General features: G+C 51.0%; 1 protein-coding gene across 2 annotated transcripts; it reads left to right on the forward strand.

Annotated features, from left to right (window-relative positions):
• Nucleotides 1-408: 408 nt before the first annotated feature.
• Nucleotides 409-19,494, forward strand: LOC103188510 (zinc finger protein 395). Of its 2 annotated transcripts, XM_042333307.1 has the most exons (9): nucleotides 409-587; nucleotides 6,296-6,553; nucleotides 6,825-7,069; nucleotides 7,859-7,944; nucleotides 10,977-11,182; nucleotides 13,838-13,938; nucleotides 17,034-17,292; nucleotides 18,307-18,410; nucleotides 18,592-18,776. In XM_042333307.1, the coding sequence occupies exons 2-9, from the start codon at nucleotides 6,302-6,304 to the stop codon at nucleotides 18,701-18,703; spliced, it is 1,365 nt and encodes a 454-aa protein (XP_042189241.1). In that variant the 5' UTR covers nucleotides 409-587; nucleotides 6,296-6,301; the 3' UTR covers nucleotides 18,704-18,776. The 2 variants fall into 2 exon arrangements, with proteins under 2 accessions (XP_042189241.1, XP_042189240.1); XM_042333306.1 differs by lacking the exon at nucleotides 18,307-18,410 and having other exon boundaries at nucleotides 18,592-19,494.
• The last annotated feature ends 326 nt before the right edge of the window (nucleotides 19,495-19,820 follow it).

Below are 19,820 nucleotides of genomic sequence, written 5' to 3' on the forward strand. Positions count from 1 at the left end.
ACATCCCTCGCCCCCCCCCCGACCAGGCCACGCCCACAACCCCGCGCCCAGGCACGTCCACATCCCCAGCCCCGCCCCCGCCCCGCCTCCAGCCCCGCCCACACCTCCAGCCCCGCCCACACCTCCCGCCCCGCCTCCAGCCCCGCCCACCTCCAGCCCCGCCCACACCTCCAGCCCCGCCCACACCTCCAGCCCCGCCCACACCTCCAGCCCCGCCCACACCCCAGCCCCGCCCACGCCAGCCCCGCCCACACCCCAGCCCCGCCCGCCCCAGCCCCGCCCACACCCCCAGCCCGCCCCAGCCCCGCCCACACCCCAGCCCCGCCCACCCCAGCCCCCGCCCCAGCCCCGCCCACACCCGCAGCCCCGCCCACACCCGCAGCCCCGCCCCCGCGGGTTGTTGACTGCGGAGTGCGTCCTCTCCGCAAACCGCAGACTCCGGGGCGGCGCCGCGGCGGATCCTCAGCTCTGAAACTAAAACACCGCAAACAGCAGAACACCGCGTCTCGGAGCCGCTGTTTGTGCCGCGGGACCACCGCGCGGCTCTGTGATGTGTGTCCGTGTACAGAGGTGCGGATCGCTGAGCGGTAATACAAAGGCGCGATCCGGGTCCGTGTACTCCGCTTCACTGCGCACATCGCGGCTCAACCGGAGTCCCGCATTCAGGACTTCATTGTCACAGAGAGTCACAGAGAGAAACAGAGAGTCACAGAGAGAAACAGAGAGTCACAGAGAGAAACAGAGAGTCACAGAGAGAAACAGAGAGAAACAGAGAGTCACAGAGAGAAACAGAGAGTCACAGAGAGAAACAGAGAGTCACAGAGAGAAACAGAGAGTCACAGAGAGAAACAGAGAGTCACAGAGAGAAACAGAGAGTCACAGAGAGAAACAGAGAGTCACAGAGAGTCACAGAGAGAAACAGAGAGACACAGAGAGTCACAGAGAGTCACAGAGAGACACAGAGAGTCACAGAGAGTCACAGAGAGAGTCACAGAGAGTCAAACAGAGAGTCACAGAGAGTCAAACAGAGAGTCACAGAGAGTCACAGAGAGTCACAGAGAGTCACAGAGAGAAACAGAGAGTCACAGAGAGTCACAGAGAGACACAGAGAGTCACAGAGAGACACAGAGAGAAACAGAGAGTCACAGAGAGACACAGAGAGAAACAGAGAGTCACAGAGAGAAACAGAGAGTCACAGAGAGACACAGAGAGTCATAGAGAAAAACAGAGAGTCACAGAGAGACACAGAGAGTCACAGAGAGAAACAGAGAGTCACAGAGAGAAACAGAGAGTCACAGAGAGAAACAGAGAGTCAGAGAGTCACAGAGAGTCACAGAGAGAAACGGAGAGTCACAGAGAGAAACGGAGAGTCACAGAGAAACAGAGAGTCACAGAGAGAGAGACAGAGAGAATCACAGAGAGAGAGAGTCACAGAAGAGAGAGTCACAGAGAGAAACAGAGTCACAGAGAGAGAGAGAGAGTCACAGAGAGAGAGAGAGACAGAGAGTCACAGAGAGAGTCAGAGAGAAACAGAGAGTCACAGAGAGAGACAGAGAGTCACAGAGAGAAACAGAGAGAGAGACAGAGAGAAACAGAGACACAGAGAGTCACAGAGAGCGAGAGACAGAGAGAAACAGACAGAGAGTCACAGAGAGGGAGAGAGACAGAGAGAGAGTCACAGAGACACAGACAGAGTGACAGACGCAGAGAGTCAGAGAGAGAGACAGAGTCACAGACAGAGAGTCACAGAAAGACAGAGTCACAGAGAGAGAGACAGAGAGAGACACAGACGGAGAGTCATAGAGAGAGACAGAGACACAGAGAGAGACAGAGAGAGGGAGAGTCACAGAGAGAGACAGAGAGTGACAGACAGTCACAGAGAGAAACACACACAGACACACACACAGAGAGACACCGACACACAGAGAGTGAGAGAGACACAGAGTGAGAGAGACACAGAGAATGAGAGACACAGAGAATGAGAGACACAGAGAGTGAGACACAGAGAGAGAGTCACAGAGAGAGAGTCACACAGAGAGAGAGAGACACAGGACAGGGCACTCGGGGGTAAAGTACAGCGCATCACTGGAGGGGAGATCACACCTCCAATGCCCCCACTCCGAAACCTGCTGCTGGGTACCAGGTCAATATCTCACACACACACACTAGTGAGCACACACACACACACTAGTGAGCACACACACCCACACTAGTGAGCACACACACCCACACTAGTGAGCACACACACACACACTAGTGAGCACACACACACAGACTAGTGAGCATCTCACACACAGACTAGTGAGCATCTCACACACAGACTAGTGAGCATCTCACACACAGACTAGTGAGCATCTCACACACAGACTAGTGAGCATCACACACACAGACTAGTGAGCATCACACACACACTAGTGAGCATCTCACACACACTAGTGAGCATCTCACACACACTAGTGAGCACACACACACTAGTGAGCACACACACACTAGTGAGCACACACACACTAGTGAGCACACACACACTAGTGAGCACACACACACTAGTGAGCACACACACACTAGTGAGCACACACACACTAGTGAGCACACACACACTAGTGAGCACACACAGACTAGTGAGCATCTCACACACACTAGTGAGCATCTCACACACAGACTAGTGAGCATCACACACACACTAGTGAGCATCTCACACATACACACACTAGTGAGTATCTCACACACACACACTAGTGAACACACACACACACGGGAACACCCATCACCCCCTCTCACATACACACACTAATCCGCAGCAGTGTGTTCACACCTGTGCGCGCGGTGAGGCGGTCACTGCGGTCACTTTTGTTGATGTTTTGGACCTCTTAACTTTCCAGTTCAGGAGATTAGTTATTTGGTCAATTGTATCGAAATCAGTGGTCAGTGGTCACAGGAATCAGAAGATATCAACCACTTGTGTGTGTATCAGTGTGGGTTTGTGTGTGAGAGGGAGAGGGGGGGAGGGAGGGAGGGAGGGAGGGAGAGGTTGTGGGGGACAGGGAGTGGGATTAGAGAGCTCCAGTCTGGGAGTGAGCACCAGATTGAATCAATCAAAGAGAACATGGCTTTGTGAGGGAGAGGTCCAGGAGGACGCGGAGGCGGAGGCGGAGGCGGAGGCCGCTCTGGGCTCTGGTTGCAGACAGAGAGGATATCATCTGTGACTTTGACAAATGTCTGTGTGTTGTGGGCAGTCGGGGCGACAACCAGACCGCAGCGGCTCGAGGAGGGCCCGTACCCTCCGTTCCTCTGGCTCCAGTCTGCTCCACATCCCCCGCCCCAACCGCCCGACCATCGGTGGTCGGGCCTTCAGCCTCTCAGCCCCGAGGCTCTGGAACTCCATCCCCAGTGCCTTCGCCGCCTCCTCCCTTTCCTCCTTCAAGGCCGGTCTCAAGACCTTTCTCTATGACCGTACCTTCAGCTCCCCTCTCGACTCTCTACCCCCTCCTCACTCCCTCCCTTCCCTCCCCTCACCCTGACCATTTCCCCCCTCCTCGCCCCTTCCCTCCCCTCACCCTGACCATTTCCCCCCTCCTCGCTCCCTCCCTTCCCCCCCTCACCCTGACCATTTCCCCCCTCCTCGCTCCCTCCCTTCCCTCCCCTCACCCTGACCATTTCCCCCCTGCTCGGGTACCGACCCAACTGTCCTTGGGACATCCTCCCGATTTGAAAGGCGCTCTATAAATGTTGTTGTTGTTGTTAAGGGAGTGGAGGGAGAGGTGACTTGCAACAGTGAGTTCCAGGAGTTCAGCAAGGAAGGGTAGTTTGGAAATGGGAGGGTAGTGTGAGAGATTAGAGGGATTGAGGGTGTTTTTTCTTAGGAGTGTGATAACAGCAGTTTACAGGGTGAATGGAACAAAGCCTGAGGAGAGAGACAGGTTGACCATGTCGGCCGGCAGTGGGGAGAGGAGGGGGAGGTGAATGACCAGCAGCTGGGTGGGGAGGAGGGTCAAGGCAGTAGGTGGTGAACTTCATTGTGTTTGAGAGGGAGGAGGGAGAAATGGGGTCAAAAGAATGTAAGTACGGGGTAGTAGCAGGAGCTGTGGAGGTGCGAGAAGGTGGTATGGATGGTCTGAGTGGGGTGGAAGGGGACATAGGAGGGTGAGGACGATGCAGCCAAGTGGATGTTTTCGATCTTTGAGGAGAAGAAATCTAGGACCTCTTCTCACTTGGCGTTTGAGGGGCTTGGGGGGTGCACAGAGGAGGTAAAGGTCGGAAGAAAACAGTGTCTTTGGGTTGTTTTGGGCCTCCAAGATGACTTTGGAGTAAAATCGCCCATTATGAGCAGGTGTTCAGTGCAGAGGGAGAGGGATGAGAGGAGAGAGGAGATATTGGTGAGAAAGGAGCCAGGAGTTTTTTTGGGGGGCAGTAAACCAGGAGGATTTTGAGGGAAAGAGAGGAGGGATGGTAGCGGACCTGGAAGTGACTTCACGCAGTGAGATTCGGGCCGTTGTTCAGGTGGGAGATTTCAACAAGGCAACTCCGTGCCTAAAGCAGCCGAACTTTCTCCTCGCCGGTCACTAACCACCGCTCATTCGACCACCTGCGGTCGCTCGCTCCCATCTGATCTCAGCGGTCGCTCATTTACTGCGATTCAGGTGGGAGGTTTGAAATTTCGTCTCTGTTCCTGGACCCGCAAATGGGCCCCGCTCCGCCCGAGGCCAACTTTGTCCCACTGTCGTGGTCCGAACCTTCAACCCTCTCACCGATCACTGCCCACTCTTTCACCCGTGGCCCGAGCTCTCGCAGCTCACGTTTGCTCTCAGCTCTCACTGCTCGCGTCTCTATTCCCTTGGACTCTATTCCCTTGAGTTCAGAAGGTTGAGGGGTGATCTGATTGAAATTCCTAAAATGATTAAGGGTTTCGATCGGGTAGCTACAGAGAAACTACTTCCTCTGGTGGGGGAATCCAGAGCGAGACAGCGTTTCACCCCCAAAACATATGGTGAATTCACTTTACAGTATATTCCGTGAAGCACTTTGAGGTGTCTCGAAGACTTGATAAGGCACTATATTAAATGGAAGAATTATTATTATTCTAATCTTAAAAATAGAGCTAGGCCATCCAGGAGTGAAATTCGGAAACAGTTTTTCACCCAAAGGATAGAGGAAATCAGGAACTCTCCCCCAGAAGGTTGTTGATCCATTCAAACGTTCAAGACCGAGGTGGCGAGACATTTGTTAGGTTAGCGTATCGAGGGAATGGGGCACAAACAGGTAATTGGAATTGAGGTACAGGTCAGTCAGGATTCATACAAATGTAATTTTGTTATTGTAATAAAATAGTGGAACAGGCTCAGGGGGCTGAATGGCCTACTCCTCTTTCAACGTTCCTGGTACAGATATGATGGAGAGAGGAGAAGAATGGGATTAGAGCAGTGGTTCCAAACAAATTCTTTGTAGGTCTCAGTGGCAGTCAGCAATACTTTACTGGTGACTGCAGTGCCTGACCACAAAATTAAGTTTTCAGTCAAACCTGCAGCAATTGAGATGATTGTTGCAGTGTACGTGAATAAGAGATCAGAACTGTTGGTCCAGTTTGGTAATCACACCTCACAATTCGCGGTGGAGCGGGGACTGTGTGGCCACAGTTAACAAACACTGGATTGGAATAGAGAGCTCCAGTGGGGATTGAGCACCAGCACAGACACCATGGGGAGCGAGCAGGGAATGAGGTTAGAGTTGAGAGCTCTAGTGGGGGAATCGAGCATCAGCACAGACATGGTGGGGAGTGAGCACCAGTACAGACTCGATTGGGAGAGATCAGGGAATAATAATACTATAATAATAATCCTTGCATTTGATATAGAGCTTTTCACGTCTTCTCAACGTCTCAAAGAGTGAAAAGCGCTATATCAAATGCAAGAATTATTATTATTAAAGCGCTTCACAGAATAGACTGTAAAGTGAACTGACTGTATATTTGTGGGCGAACGCGGCAGCCAATTGCGCACAGCAATGTCCCACAAACAGTCGTAGATTGAAAATGACCAATTTATTATTGTTTTTGGTTTTGGAGGATTATTATTAGGCTCTGTGTGGAGTAAGGAAACTTGCCCAAGGTTTCACCCTCTGCCTGGAATTGAACTCAGATCTCTCGCTTGCAAAGCGAGTGCTCTAACCACTGAGCTACAGGACTCCACAATTAATATTAATGGGATTAGAGTAGAGAACTCCAATGGGGGAGTGAGCACAGCGCAAACACAGTGGGGAAGGGTTTTGCCCTCTGACACGCAGTGTTTTCTTGTCCTTACAGGGTGTGATGGCGAGTGCGTTGTCACGGCGCCTGGGGAAGCGCTCCCTACTGGGTGCTCTGGTGCACACACCTAACCCCGCAGGTGATGGGATGTTGATCCCCGGCCTGATCCAGGCATTCCGATCCCACCCAGGCAAAGGGAAGTCCTCCTACACCGTGTCCTTTGAGGACGGGCGTTTCAAGGAGTGCGGTGAGGACAGCATCATTGGCCCAGGCTTCCAAAGTCTGAGCAGCTTCAGTCTGATCGCAGGACAGGAGGTACGACCATAGTGATGGGCTTCTGAGTGTGTCAGACACCCGGGTGACCAGAAAAATCATCTCAAGCACTTTGCAATGTACCTATAAATACAGTGTATATATGTAATATACAGTCAAATCACTTTAAGGTATATTCTGTGAACCGCTTTGAGTTGTCTCAATGATGTGATAAGGCGCCATATCCAATGTAAGGATTATTATTATTACCGCCTGAGGTGAAAGGCGTGGAATCGAATGTAAGAGTTATTGTTGTATCAATGGTTGCCAACAGGTTTTCCTGACTGTGAACGGCCGGGAGGAGGTGGGGTTGGTGGAGACCCACAACAAGGAGAGGAATGAAGTGCAGGTCCACGTGGCCGGCCTTGGGGTGCGGACCCTGCGCCGGATCGAGGAGCTGCGGCTGATGGAGAGTCGGCGGTCTCCACGGCTACAGGAGCTGGAGCGCGAGCACACGCGAGCTGGGCCACCCGAACACAGCGTGGGGGGAACTTCCTCTGGGATCGATGTCCCCACACGGTGAGAGAGACCGTTATCGGATCCAATCTCTTAACTGTGCTCAACTGAGACTAATGGTGCTCACTCCCCACTGGAGCTCTCTACTGTGACCCCATTCTCTGCTCTCTCTCTCCCCATCGTGTCTGTGCTGGTGCTCGCTCCCCCACTGGAGCTCTCTACTCTAACCCCATTCTCTGCTCTCTCTCTCTCCCCATCGTGTCTGTGCTGGTGCTCACTCCCCACTGGAGCTCTCTACTCTAACCACATTCTCTGCTCTCTTTCTCTCCCCACCGTGTCTGTGCTGGGGCTCACTCCCCACTGGAGCTCTCTACTCTAACCCCATTTCCTGCTCTCTCTTGGTCCCGACTGGAGCTCTCTACTCATAACCCCATTCTTTGCTCTCTTTCCATCGTGTCTGAGCTGGTGCTCGCTCCCCACTAGAGTTTTCTACTCCTAACACCTTCCCCATTATGTCTTTTCTGGTACTCCAAATATGGTCTAACCAAGTTTTTGTATGAATGTAACATCATTTCCCTATGAGGAATATACTCTGGGAATAAACTCTACAACGGCCCTGTTTGCATTCTTTATGGCCTCATCACCTGTGTTAGTTTTAATCTTTGATCACTGGTTCCTGTTCCCATTCAGGCTCCTACCATACAGGGAAGAATCTTCCTGCACATTTCTGTATGTTAACTGTCTGTGGATTATAGTGAAGGTTATTTGTGGGGACAGGACAGGACTGTCTGTCTGCGGCTGTGGGAAGTGTTGTTACACTCTATTCATGACGTGTTTATTTTTTGCTCTCAGGAAGTCAGAGGGAGTGGACGAGATCATGGCAGCCATGGTGCTCACCAGCTTGTCCTGTAGCCCTTCCACCAACAGCACCTGGACAGGTAGGTACACACTGACCAGCTCCAGCATTACTGTCGCTCACCCCCCCTCACCCCCCAATAAGCTTTCTCTACACTGTCCGTCCACACCCCCAGGTCAGTGGTAGCACAGGGTTAAGGTCAGAGGAAAGCTCCCACTGCTTTGCCCACTCCTGTTTGACATTCCGGTTTCTCTCTCTCGACAGAAAGTGATACTTGTGTGTTATTGCGAATATATTGGAGCCTCAGTTGACATTGTGTTCGAGCCTCGCTGGTGTTTGATACTCGTGCGCAGCAGGATTCTGACGCTGCCTGTGCTCTTGTTTGGTGTTTGGGTGCCACCTACACATGGAAATTTCCCCATGTCTGGAATGGAGTGTGCACACTCTCCCTGGAGGGATGCATTCTGCTTACGTAATTCCAGAGGATATTAATAATAATAAGAATAAGAATCCTTGCATTTGATATAACGCTTTTCAAGTCTTCTCGACATCTCAAAGCGCTTCACAGAATAGACTGTAAAGTAAATTGACCGTATATTTGTGGGCGAGTTAGGTGCAAGTTGGCAAGAGCCAAGGCTTGGGGAGCTGCTGGAGTCTAATCAACTAAAAATACATCGCTTGCCATTGATAGCATTGTCTGGAAAGCTTTCCTAGTGCTTGTCCAGCTTGGACCATCCTGCCCGTTAGGGCTTTGGTTTGCAGGGTGGAACCTGGTGGCACAACAACAACAAGATTACATTTGTATAGCGCCTTTCATGCCAGGAGGACGTCCCAAGGACTTCAGACCCTAGCTGGGGTCAGGGGGGAGAAGGGAGGGGAAGGTGGGTCACTAATGGCAGGGTCGAAGAGGAGGGTTTTGAGGCAGGATTTGAAAGGCTAAGGAGGGGGCGAGGCGGAGTGATTGGGGGATGGAGTTTCAGAGGTTGGGGGCAGAGTGGCTGATGGCTCTCCCGCCAATGGTTGGGCGGGTGGGTCGGGGGTTATGAAGCAGGCCGGAGCCGGCTGAGCGGAGGGAGCGGGCAGGTTGGTAGGCGGTTAACAGGTCACAGAGATGGGGTGGAGCCAGGATTATGAACTGGATCCTCTGAAGGATATGGAGCCAATGAAGTCGGGCGAGAATGGGGGAGATGGGGCCACGGAGTTTGGTGCAGGAGAGGACACGGGCGGCAGAGTTCTGGATTATCTGCAGCTGTGGAGGGAGGAGTTGGGAAGGCGTTTGCATAGTCGAGCCTGGAGGTGATGAAGGTATGAACAAGAGTTTCAGCGCCTGAGGGGTGAGGTAGTGGCGGAGTCGGGTGATGTTACGGAGGTGAGGGAAGGCAGAGCGGGTCATGGCTTGAATGTGGGGAAGAAAAGACAGTTGAGAGTCAAACAAGACACCAAAGTTCCTGACTGACGGTGAGTTGTAGTGTACACCATGGAGGGTGATGTTGCCAGAGCCTGAGGTGCGGAGGCGCTGGTGTGAGCCAATCAGGAGGGCCTCAGTCTTGTTCACATTCAACTGTAGGAAGTTTGCGCTCATCCAGGATTTGATGTCCGACAGACAGTCTGTCAGGACAGCAGTGGTCCTGGAGTTGAGAGTTGAGGCAGAAAGATGGAGTTGGGTGTCATCCGCATACATATGGAGGTTGACCCCATGACTGTGGCTGATGTCACCAAGGGGGAGCATGTAGATATTAAAGAGGAGACAAGTGGAGAGCCCTGGGGGAAGCCAGACATGACAGTGCGGGGGCTGAGGGGAAACCGTTAGAGGCAACAAAGTGGAGACGGTGAGAGAGATAGGATCGAGCCAGGCAAGGGCAGATCTGTGAAGATTGAGTAAGGAGGAGAGGCGGTGTATGAGGATGGAGTGGTCGACATTGTCGAAGGCGGCAGAGAGGTCGAGGAGGACAAGGAGGCAGAGGGAGCCCTGATCACAGATGTTCAGAATGTCATGAGTGACTGTGACCAGGGCTGTTTCCGTGCTGTGGGAATGGCGAGAGAGAAAGGAGCGGAGCTGGGACGCGACGACCCGTTCCAGGACCTTGGAGAGGAATGGGAGGTTAGAGATGGGGCAGTAGCTGGAGAGTAGGGATAGGTCCAGGGAACTGAACCGGTTGATAAGGAGAGGTTGATGATGTCAGACAGGAGAGGGGCCAGAAGGTGGAGCTGGAAGATGAGGAGAGAGGTGGGGATGGGATCAAGGAGCCGGTTGTAGGTTTGAATTTGCGAACAGCCGCGGAGAGGGAGGAGGGAGAGATAGGGTCGAAGGAGTATAGGGGGGGATGGGTGGGGGGGTGGATCATGAGGGAGAGGTGATGTGGGGGTGGCTGTGGATGGGGCAGAGGTGGCTGAGCGAATCCCCTCGATTTGGGTTTTGAGGAAGTCCAGCATCTTTTCACAGTTGGAGTTTGAGGAGAGGATGGACGAGGTATGGGAAGGTGGACGGAGGAGACGATTTGTGGTGGAAAAGAGAAGCCGGGGGTTGCCTTTGCCTCCAAGATAACCTTAGTGTAGAAGGAGGATTTGGCGGATGCAAGAGCGCAGCGGTAGGTCTTGGTATGGTGAAGCCAGATCTGCCGATGGACCGTTAGTTTGGATTTGGTCGAGGTGCATTCGGCAGCTCGCACTTGTGCCTTGAGGGAACGGAGATGGTTGGTGTACCAGGGGCATTTACGGAAGTACGAGGCAGTTCGGGAGGTGAGGGGAGCAAGGGAGTCCACAGCAACAACTTGGATTTATATAGCACCCTCCACGCCGGATAGCATCTCAGAGCGCTTTACAGTAACGGATCTGTCCAGAATGGAGGAGAGGTAGTTGTGGAGAAAAGAGAGTGAGGAGGGGAGATCGGTCAGGGAGGGTCAGAGGTGAAGGGGTTCAGATGACTCCAGGGCAGTGGAGAGGGAGGAAAGTTTTTTCCACGGACGGTATTTGATGGTGGAGGGTTGAGAAAGGGGAAGGGGTACCGAGGTGTTGAGGGAGATGAAGTGGTGGTCCGAGATGGTTTCCCAGTACTGCTGATTTAATCTCGCCTTGACCCAGGCGGGTATACACACTGATGCTCTTCTGTTATAGGGCCCCCACACAGCTCGGGGAGGGGGGAGAACGGGAAGCATCGATGCAGAGCTGGTAGCAGCTGGGGCAGGAACCAAGCTTGCAACTCAGGCTCCCCCTCTCCTCCTCACCTCCCGCTCTCTGACACAAACCCTCCTGAGGATCTCACTGACCTGCCCGACACCCACCAGCTCCTCTTTGAGGAACACCTGCCCAGAAAGAGAAAGGTGAGTTCACAAGAGGTAGTGTGACGGTGGTGACGTCATGACCAGTGTCAGGGAGCGTTGTATTTTATACCCAGTGCTTCAATATTTAGAGTTGGGGCTTCTCAAGTCGGGAGGACATAACCAATATCCCGTTTATATTAACAAATTTAAAATACATACTTCTCGAAATAACTTTAAAACATTTAATGGACATGAGTTCATATTTTGACAACACTCCAAAGCCTTAAGTTAAATCAGAGTTGTAATACATAAAATGTATATGGTTTGAGCAGAGGAGTGAGCTGACCCACTTATTTGTTATAAGGCCCTTCCGAGGTGCAACTCTTTATTAAGAGCTAGTAACCCGAGGCAGAGGATAACCTTTAGTTCACCACCTCGAGGAGCACAAAGCATGTGGTTCCGCTCACCATATGGTGCGAATGTGAGGGTTTTTTCCCACACTGGGGCCCGCGTGTTATATTACTCTGCAGGCTGCTGGTTAGAGCTTCTTAGCTGACTGTCAATCGAGCCGCCCTGGATCAATACATCCTTGCACATGTGTGTAGGCTGCTCCCCCCCCTCTCTCCCCGTGGTCCTGATCAACCCCACTCCCCCGCGCTCTCACCATAGCCCTGATCAAGCCCTCTCGCCTGCTCTCCCCATAGCCCTGATCAACCCCACTCCCCCGCGCTCTCACCATAGCCCTGATCAACCCCACTCCCCCACTCTCTCCCCACAGTCGTGATTTATTTATTGGGACCACTGCTCGCTAACTCTGTGCTGCAAAGCAGCCTCTGCAACATGGAATCTTATAGAACCCATTTAAAGGGGCAGAGTTGCCCATTTCCCCGCGTGGGTGGATATAACTGTGTAATATTATTTCAACATTTCGAAAGACTGTAAGAACAGGGTAACCGTGACACTCCGTCCAAACGAGTTTGCAGGTTCCCTGGTCATGACGTTACAACTGCCACAGTAGTGAGTGTGCGAGTGGGTGAGTGAGTGTTCACCAGAGGTAGTGAGTGTGCTATTATGTGAGTGAGTGTGAATTCTCTCGACTGATCCCTTCTCTTTCTCCGTCTCCATGTTTCCCACTCTTTCTCTCTCTTCCTCCCTCTTTCTGTCTCCTTTTCTCTCTGAGGTTGTGGGGTTGAGGTGGATGTCAACCACTGCCTGGCCATTATCCTGAAAGACGGAGCTGAGAAGGTCAAAGGGCGTCCTGGCCTTGCTCGTCCCACTTCAAGGACAGCAAGGTCTCAATGCAGGTCAAGCTTGTAGCATATAAGACCTGTGTACAAACAGTTCTCCTGTATGGATCCGAGCTCCTGGGGATGCAGTGGAAAGGCTTCTTCCGACCCATTTGCAGAAGTCCAGGATCGAGCAGTGAGATGGATTTGTAGCAAACATGGGAAGTGGCTGCAGGGAGGGCTCCGGCCAACACTAACCTGTCGCTAAACACCCTGTCGGCGGAGTGAGCTTCACAGTGAGCATGTCTATTTGCCAAGGCCCCTCACATGAGCACCCGGCTCAGCAGCTGGTGCTGAGTTAGCCTGGTACACGGCATTGGACTTGGATCTCGAAAATATAAAGGAGATTGGCATGACACAAGCTGTCCTGTAAAGGTCATCCCGCCACGCTGAACGCAAATTCCCAGCACACAGGTGATGAGGAAGCTGTTAGGCTTGGGGCGACAGCTGTTGGAAGGTGTTTCCTGGAGTCTGACCTCATCAACACATGTTCATACATCCACCTCGATTGGCTTCCTAGGCGCAAGCAGCTGCTGCATAAACTCATCACCTTTATGTGGTGGAACCATCGCTCAATGGGAATGGACTTTTGCCTGAACTGCGGACAGGAAGATGGTGCCAATGCTCTCACGCATTTCATGCTCAGCTGTGTTGCCCACCAGGAATCTCGCAGGGAGTTCCTGGTATCTGCCACAGTGAGGCTCAAACCCACACTTGTTGGATGTCAATGACCAATTAGTGACGGTCCTCCTTGTGGGGAGGTAAGCGAGGTGTCCTTGGAGCTGAACTGACGTTAATATAGAATATTTGGCATAGAATGTCGGAATCGAGCCCTCTGAGACAGCCTCTAGTTCCTGAGCTGGGCAGGTCCCACAGTATTCCAGGGCACTGTTGATTTACCATAGCCAGCCTGGCTCACAGGCAGACCTGGAAGGGCAGACCAGTCACTGGTGCCAGAGAGTTATCACTCTCAGCTCCTGTTAACCCTGCAAGCCAGAGCCCCCACTCCCTCCCTCCCTCCCTCCCTCCCTCCCTCTCTTCGCTCATCCTTTCCCACTTGATCCTCTCCTTCATCTGATTCCTCCTCTTGTTGCCTTGCTCCCTCTCTCTCTCTCTGTCTATCTTCTGCTCTCTGTCTCTCAAGCGTACGATTCTGTTTCTCATTCTCTTACTCCCGATTATCTCTCTCTCTCTCTCTCTCTGTTTGTCTTCTCTATCTTTTTGATCCTCGTCAGTCTCTCACTCCTTTTCCTCTGTCTCTCATCCTCTCACTGCTGCCCTTTCCTTCTCTCTCTCTCTCTCTCCTGATCCTCTCTCTTGATTCGGTTTCTCTCTCGCTTGTTCTCTCGCTCCAGATCCCTCTCACTCGTTCTCTCAATCCTGATCGCTCCTCTTCCATTCTCTCGCTCTGAACCTCTCCCTCTTACAGAACTCAGTGAAGATAATGTACAAGTGTATGTGGCCCGACTGCTCTAAGCTTCTATGCTCCACAGTGGGAATCCGGAGACACATCCGCACTGTGCATCTCGGGTAGGTGGGGGCTTGGCTGGGGGGGGGGGGGTTTACTTTATTATGAATAAAATCCTTGCATTTTATTTAGTCACTCACATCAAGAGCACAATCTCAAAGCGTATTGTTGGTTGATCAACCGGGAGGTCCACCGGGATATGGGAACCCATCACGATGCTTAAAAGCATTCAAACCAAACTGAGATTTCCATGTGTGTCACTTATACTTAGAAATTCCTGTGTATTGGACCATTGTACTGTTAGGGCTTTGGCTGGAAGGGTTAACAGGAGAGAAGTGGGAGGATTCCCTGTCCCCAGTGACTGGTCTGCCCTTCCAGGTCCGGACAATGAGTCAGATTGGGCTGTACTGTTATCAGCAGCGCCATGGAATACTGTGGACCCGCCAGGCTCAGGAACTGGACTAGAAACCGGCACAGAGGTGGGGGGAACTTGATTCCGATACTCCATTGCCAAGTATGCCAGTTTGGCTCTTCAGAGACCCCGATCATGTCATCAAAAGTTCTGAAAAACCCTTCACAGGATTTTACTGCTATGTGAAAGGTGCCATATTAATGCAAGATGTTGTTAGGGCAACAACAACAACTTGCATTTACACAGCACCCCTCAGCAGGGTATTGTTGTTGAGCGCTTGACAGTGGGGGAGCCCGAGGCCGAGCTGGTGGTAGGGTATCGTACATACGGTTGAAGAGGAAAGTCTTCAGGCCCTTAATGTGGGGAATGAGGGAGTAAGACGGAGGGATAGAGGAAAAGTGTTCCATAGTTTCAGGGCTTAATGGCTGAAAGCACAGCCCCGATGTGGAACGAAGGGCTTGAGGAACATCATAGAATCGTACAGCACAGAAAGAGGCCATTCGGCCCATCGTGTCTGACCGGCTCCAAAAAGAGCAATCCAACTCAATCCCACCGGCCCGCTTTCTCTCCATAGCCCTGCAATCCTGTCCTCCCCAAATACCCATCTACTTCGCTCTTAAAAGTTGTTATTGAATCGGCTTCCAATATCCTTTCAGGTAAAGCATTCCAGCTCCGAACAACTCGCCGGGTGAAAACATCTTTCCTAACCTCACCTATGTTTCTTTTAATACCTATCTTAAATTGGTGTCCTCGGGTTACTGATCCTCATGCCAGCAGAAACAGTTTTTCCCGGTTCAACCTATCAAATCCTCTCATGATCTTGAAAAGCTCTATTAAATCCCCTCTTAATTTTCTCTGCTCTCGGGAGAATAATCCTAGTTTTGCTAACCTCCTCATAACTAAGGTCCTTCATTCCTGGTACCATCGGGTAAACCTCCTTTGCACCCTCTCCAATGCCCGAACATCTTTCCTAAAGTGCGGTGCCCAGAACTTTCCAACTGAGGCCTAACCAGCATTTTATAAATATTCAACATAACTTCCAGACTTTTAAATTCTATGCCCCTATTTATATTCCGTATACTTTTTTAACAGCTTTATCTACCTTTCCTTCCAGCTTCAGAGATTTGCTTATGTGGACCCCCAGGTCTCTCTGTTCCTTCACCTCCTTTAAGATTGTACCATCAGCTAATACCGCCTCTCCTCATTCTTCCTACCGAAATACAACACTTCGCATTTCTCCACATTGAACCTCATCTGCCACGTTTCTGCCCATTTTACCAATCTGTCCTTAAGACAGGTGGCAGACTCCTCTTGGAGTCTGGTGCTGTCCTCCTCACCATGAACTACTTTTCCTAGCTTAGTATCATCTGCAGATTTGGAAATTGTGCTCCCTATATCCAGGTCCAGATCATTAATATAGATCAGAAAGAGCAGTGGTTCCTATAACGACCCCTGAGGGACACCACTACACACTTCCCTCCAGTCAGAAAAGCAACCGTTTACTACCACTCTCTGCTTTCTGTCTCCTCACCAGTTCTGGATCCACGTTACCACAGTCCCTTTAACACCGTGGGCTTCTATTTTGTTTCTAAGTCTCTTATGCAGCACTTTATCAAATGCTTTTTGAAAATCCATATAAACTACATCTATAATAATAATAATCCTTGCATTTGATATAGCGCTTTTCACGTCTGGAGGACATCCCAAAGCGCTTCACAGAACACACTGTAAAGTGAATTGACTGTATATTTGTGGGCGAACGCGGCAGCCAATTGCGCACAGCAATGTCCCACAAACAGTCGTAGATTGAAATGACCAATTTATTTTTGGTTTTGGAGGATTATTATTAGGCTCTGTGTGGAGTAAGGAAACTGCCTGAGGTTTCACCCTCTGCCTGGAATTGAACTCGGGTCTCTCGCTTGCAAAGCGAGTGCTCTAACCACTGATCTACAGGACTCCACATCTACTGCACTACCTTCATCCACCCGCTCAGTCACTTCATCAAAACATTCTATTGGGTTTGTCAGACACGATCTGCCTTTAACAAATCCGTGTTCACTGTCCTTTATTAAACCATATTTTTCTAAGTGAGAATTTATATTGTCCCGGATTATAGTCTCCAGAAGTCTCCCTACTACTGATGTTAGGCTGACTGGCCTGGAGTTCCCAGGTTTATCCTTCTGCCCCTTTTTGTACAGGGGAGTCACATTTGCAACCTCCCAGTCCTCTGGCACCACTCCAGTGTCCCAACAGGATTGAAGGATTGTGGCCAGAGCCTCCGCTATTCCCACCTTTGCTTCCCTCATAACCTCGGATGCATCCCATCCGGACCAGGTGACTTATCTATGTTGAGCACCGACAGCCTTTTTAGTACCTCCTCTCTGTTGATTTTTATCATATCCGCGCCCTCGGGACCACCCTCCTACATGCAGGAGGCCGGAGCCAGTCGAGCGGAGGTAAAGGGTAGTGGGTTGGGGAGTAAGCAGGTCAGAGAGGTAAGGAGGTGCCAGGATAAGGAGGGATTTGAAGACAAGTGTGAGGCTCTTGAAATTGATCCAATCTGTGATTGGGAGCCAGTGAAGCATGGCATGGCTCGGATGATGTGAGGGCAGGAGCAAAGTGACAATGCTCTAAGTTTTCATGCTGAGCTGTGCTGCTCAGTTTGGTTTGGGGGATATCAAACATGGTGATGGGTTTCCGACTGTGTGGCCGTCACCATTACGTTAAAGTTGCTTCTCTTGACAGACGTAAGGCAGAGGCAGACCCGAGTGATGGGGAGGAAGATTTCTATTACACTGAGGTGCAAGAGACCAGCGAGGATCTACCGGAGTACAGCAGTGTCCCGCGCTCTCTCTCCCCCCCTGGCTTCTTCCCACAGAACCCGCCGGGGGTCTCACCACCACTGCCTCACCATGAGGAGGTCTCAGATGTGCCCGTCTCAGCCTTTCTCAGCCAATCAGCTCCCAGTTGCCTGTGGCAGGTTTCTGCAGATCATCCCTACAAGGTAGGTGGGCTCTGAGCAGGGCATCGCCACTGTGTATTAATAAAAATAATAATCATCACATTTGATTTAGTGCCTTATCTCTATGAACATCCTCGTCCTCACCTTCAAGGCTTTAATGGCCTTGCCCCTTCCTAACTCTGTGACCTGCTGACCCCATATCAACCTGTCCGCTCCTGCCTACTCCACACCCCCCGCCCAGCCTGATCCACCATTGGCGGTTGGGACTCCAGCCTCTCTGCCCACTCATTGGAACTCCATTGCTCATTCCCTTCGCTTCCTCGCTTCAAGAGATTTCTCAAGACCCTCCTGTTCAACCGCACCCTCGGCCACCCTCCTATCCTCCCTGTCCTTCACCCACCCTGATTCCCAACCCCCCTAACTCGCATCCAAATCCCTGACTGTTCAGTGCCTTGAGACATCCTACCAATGTGAGAGGCGCTATACAAATGTCATTTTGTGTTGTATTGTCTGAAATTGCTTCACAGAATATACTGTAAAGTGAATTGACTGTATATTTTGTGGGCAAAACACAGCAGCCAATTGTACATAGCAGTTGTGGATTGAGTGACCAAATTATTATTTTTATTTACTTTTGCTATCCACGTAAACAATATAGAGCAGATACAGTAGTTTATATAAAATATATATGATCCTATATGATAAAACCATATTATCCTATATAATAAAACCTCCTTGCGGCCTGGGCCTCACTTCATTTATATAAATAAATATAGAGTTTAGTCCCTCGATTCCCCCCCGCCTTGCCCCTTCCTTTTCCACTTTCAGGTCATGCCCAAAGACTTTCTTCTACCTTGCTTACAGTCACCTCCCCCTTGCTCGATGTCAGCTCCACCATGGTTAAGCACTCCAAGACACGACCCTGCATGAGGGGCACTGTATAAGTGCAAAGTTGTTGTTGACATTGTGAGCAATGAGTCAGCGAACACCCCTAGATCTCCCTCAGTGATGTGCAAGCTGTTGGGAATATTTTGAAACATTTGGTTTCTGTTCCAGTTTTCCCCGGATCGTGGCTTCACCTTTGGGGACTGTATTTTCCCGGAGATGGTGACACCTCACATTGTGTTTGCTGCTTCACCCAAAGTCCCTGCTAGCCACCGGTGAGGAGATATGGTGGGAGGAGGCAGTGTTGGGGGGGGGGGCATGCATATGAGGGTGCATGGGGGAAGTGGGTAGCGCTGGGTGTGGGGGTGGGACTGTGGTGGCTTCCGGTGTCACCAAAGACTTGTGTTCTTCTGGTGAAAGTGTAAAATTCTTTTCCTTTTGTTTTGTTTTCTGAAGGAAAGTTCGAGGAGAGGCCAAGAAATGTCGCAAAGTTTATGGCCTGGAGAACAGGAGCCAGTGGTGCACGGCCTGCCGCTGGAAGAAAGCCTGTCAGCGCTTCCACGATTGATTCCCCGCCTGCAGGCAGGGAGTGACCCTGTCCTGTCGCCTAGGCCGGGCGTGAGGATGTGCGGTAGCCTCGGCCGGGAAATATGTGAATGTATTTTTGCTCCAGTTACAGATGTGAGACATTACATTTTCAGGCTGTATATGTATATGGAGGGACTATTGTAATGAACTTGCATTTTTTCAGTGATTCTGTAAGTCTGGTTACCTAACAACTGGCTGTTTATATTGGGGGGAAGCTTTGGTTCTTCCTTGTGACTGTTAAAAGGGCCGTGTGCACTCCCAGGGCTGACAGCCTGTGTACACTGCTCACTGACATAGATACACAGAGTTGTATGGAGTGACACAGCACAGGACCATTTGGCCCAACTTGTCTGTGCTTCTATTTGTGCTCTACACGAGCCCCGTTTCTCTCCTTTTCCTTTTCCCTTTATAGAATCATAGTAATTTTCAGCACAGAAGGAGGCCATTTGGCCCATTGAATTCCCACTGACTCTCAGACCAAGGTGTTCATTCAATCACACTGTCCTGCTTTATCCCCACACCCCAGCAAGCCTCTACCCCTCATATACCCATCTATTTCCCTCTTGAAACCCACATTGCACTCTCCCTTATTAGACAGGGCATTCCACATCCCAACAGCTCTCTGATGAAAATATTTCCCCTCAGCTCTTCTCTTATATATGTGACCTCTCATGACTGACTCCCCAACCAGTGGAAATAGCTTCTCTCTGTTCACCCTGTCCAAACCCATCAACATGTGGAGTCCTGTAGCTTAGGGGTGAGAGCACTCACCTTGCAAGCAAGAGGACCTGAGTTTGAGTCCTGGGCAGAGGGACATGTTAGGCAAATTTCCTTACTCCACACAGGTCTGTTTACCCAGCAGTAAGTAGGAACCCAGTTGTTAGTCGATTGGTGGATTGCTTTCCGGGGTAATAATCCCTTCAAAAATAAATTAAAAAGTAATAATTTGTTTCACTCAATCCACGACTGTTTGTGGGACACTGCTGTGCGCAATTGACTGCTGCGTTTTACCCACAAAATATACAGTCAATTCACTTTACAGTATCTGTGAAGCGCTTTGAGATGTCTCAAAGATGTGATTAAGCGCTATATCAAAG

The sequence above is a fragment of the Callorhinchus milii genome, unplaced genomic scaffold, assembly GCF_018977255.1.
Source record: "Callorhinchus milii isolate IMCB2004 unplaced genomic scaffold, IMCB_Cmil_1.0 Scaffold3, whole genome shotgun sequence".
Classification (NCBI taxonomy): domain Eukaryota; kingdom Metazoa; phylum Chordata; class Chondrichthyes; order Chimaeriformes; family Callorhinchidae; genus Callorhinchus; species Callorhinchus milii.

Bases quoted from the DNA above. Each gene is read 5' to 3' on its own strand.
- LOC103188510 (XM_042333306.1), top strand. From the start codon at position 6,302: ATGGCGAGTGCGTTGTCACGGCGCCTGGGGAAGCGCTCCCTACTGGGT. The intron at 7,070-7,858 runs GTGAGAGAGACC...TTTTGCTCTCAG, and splicing joins GGGATCGATGTCCCCACACG to GAAGTCAGAGGGAGTGGACG. The intron at 13,939-17,033 runs GTAGGTGGGGGC...TTCTCTTGACAG, and splicing joins ATCCGCACTGTGCATCTCGG to ACGTAAGGCAGAGGCAGACC.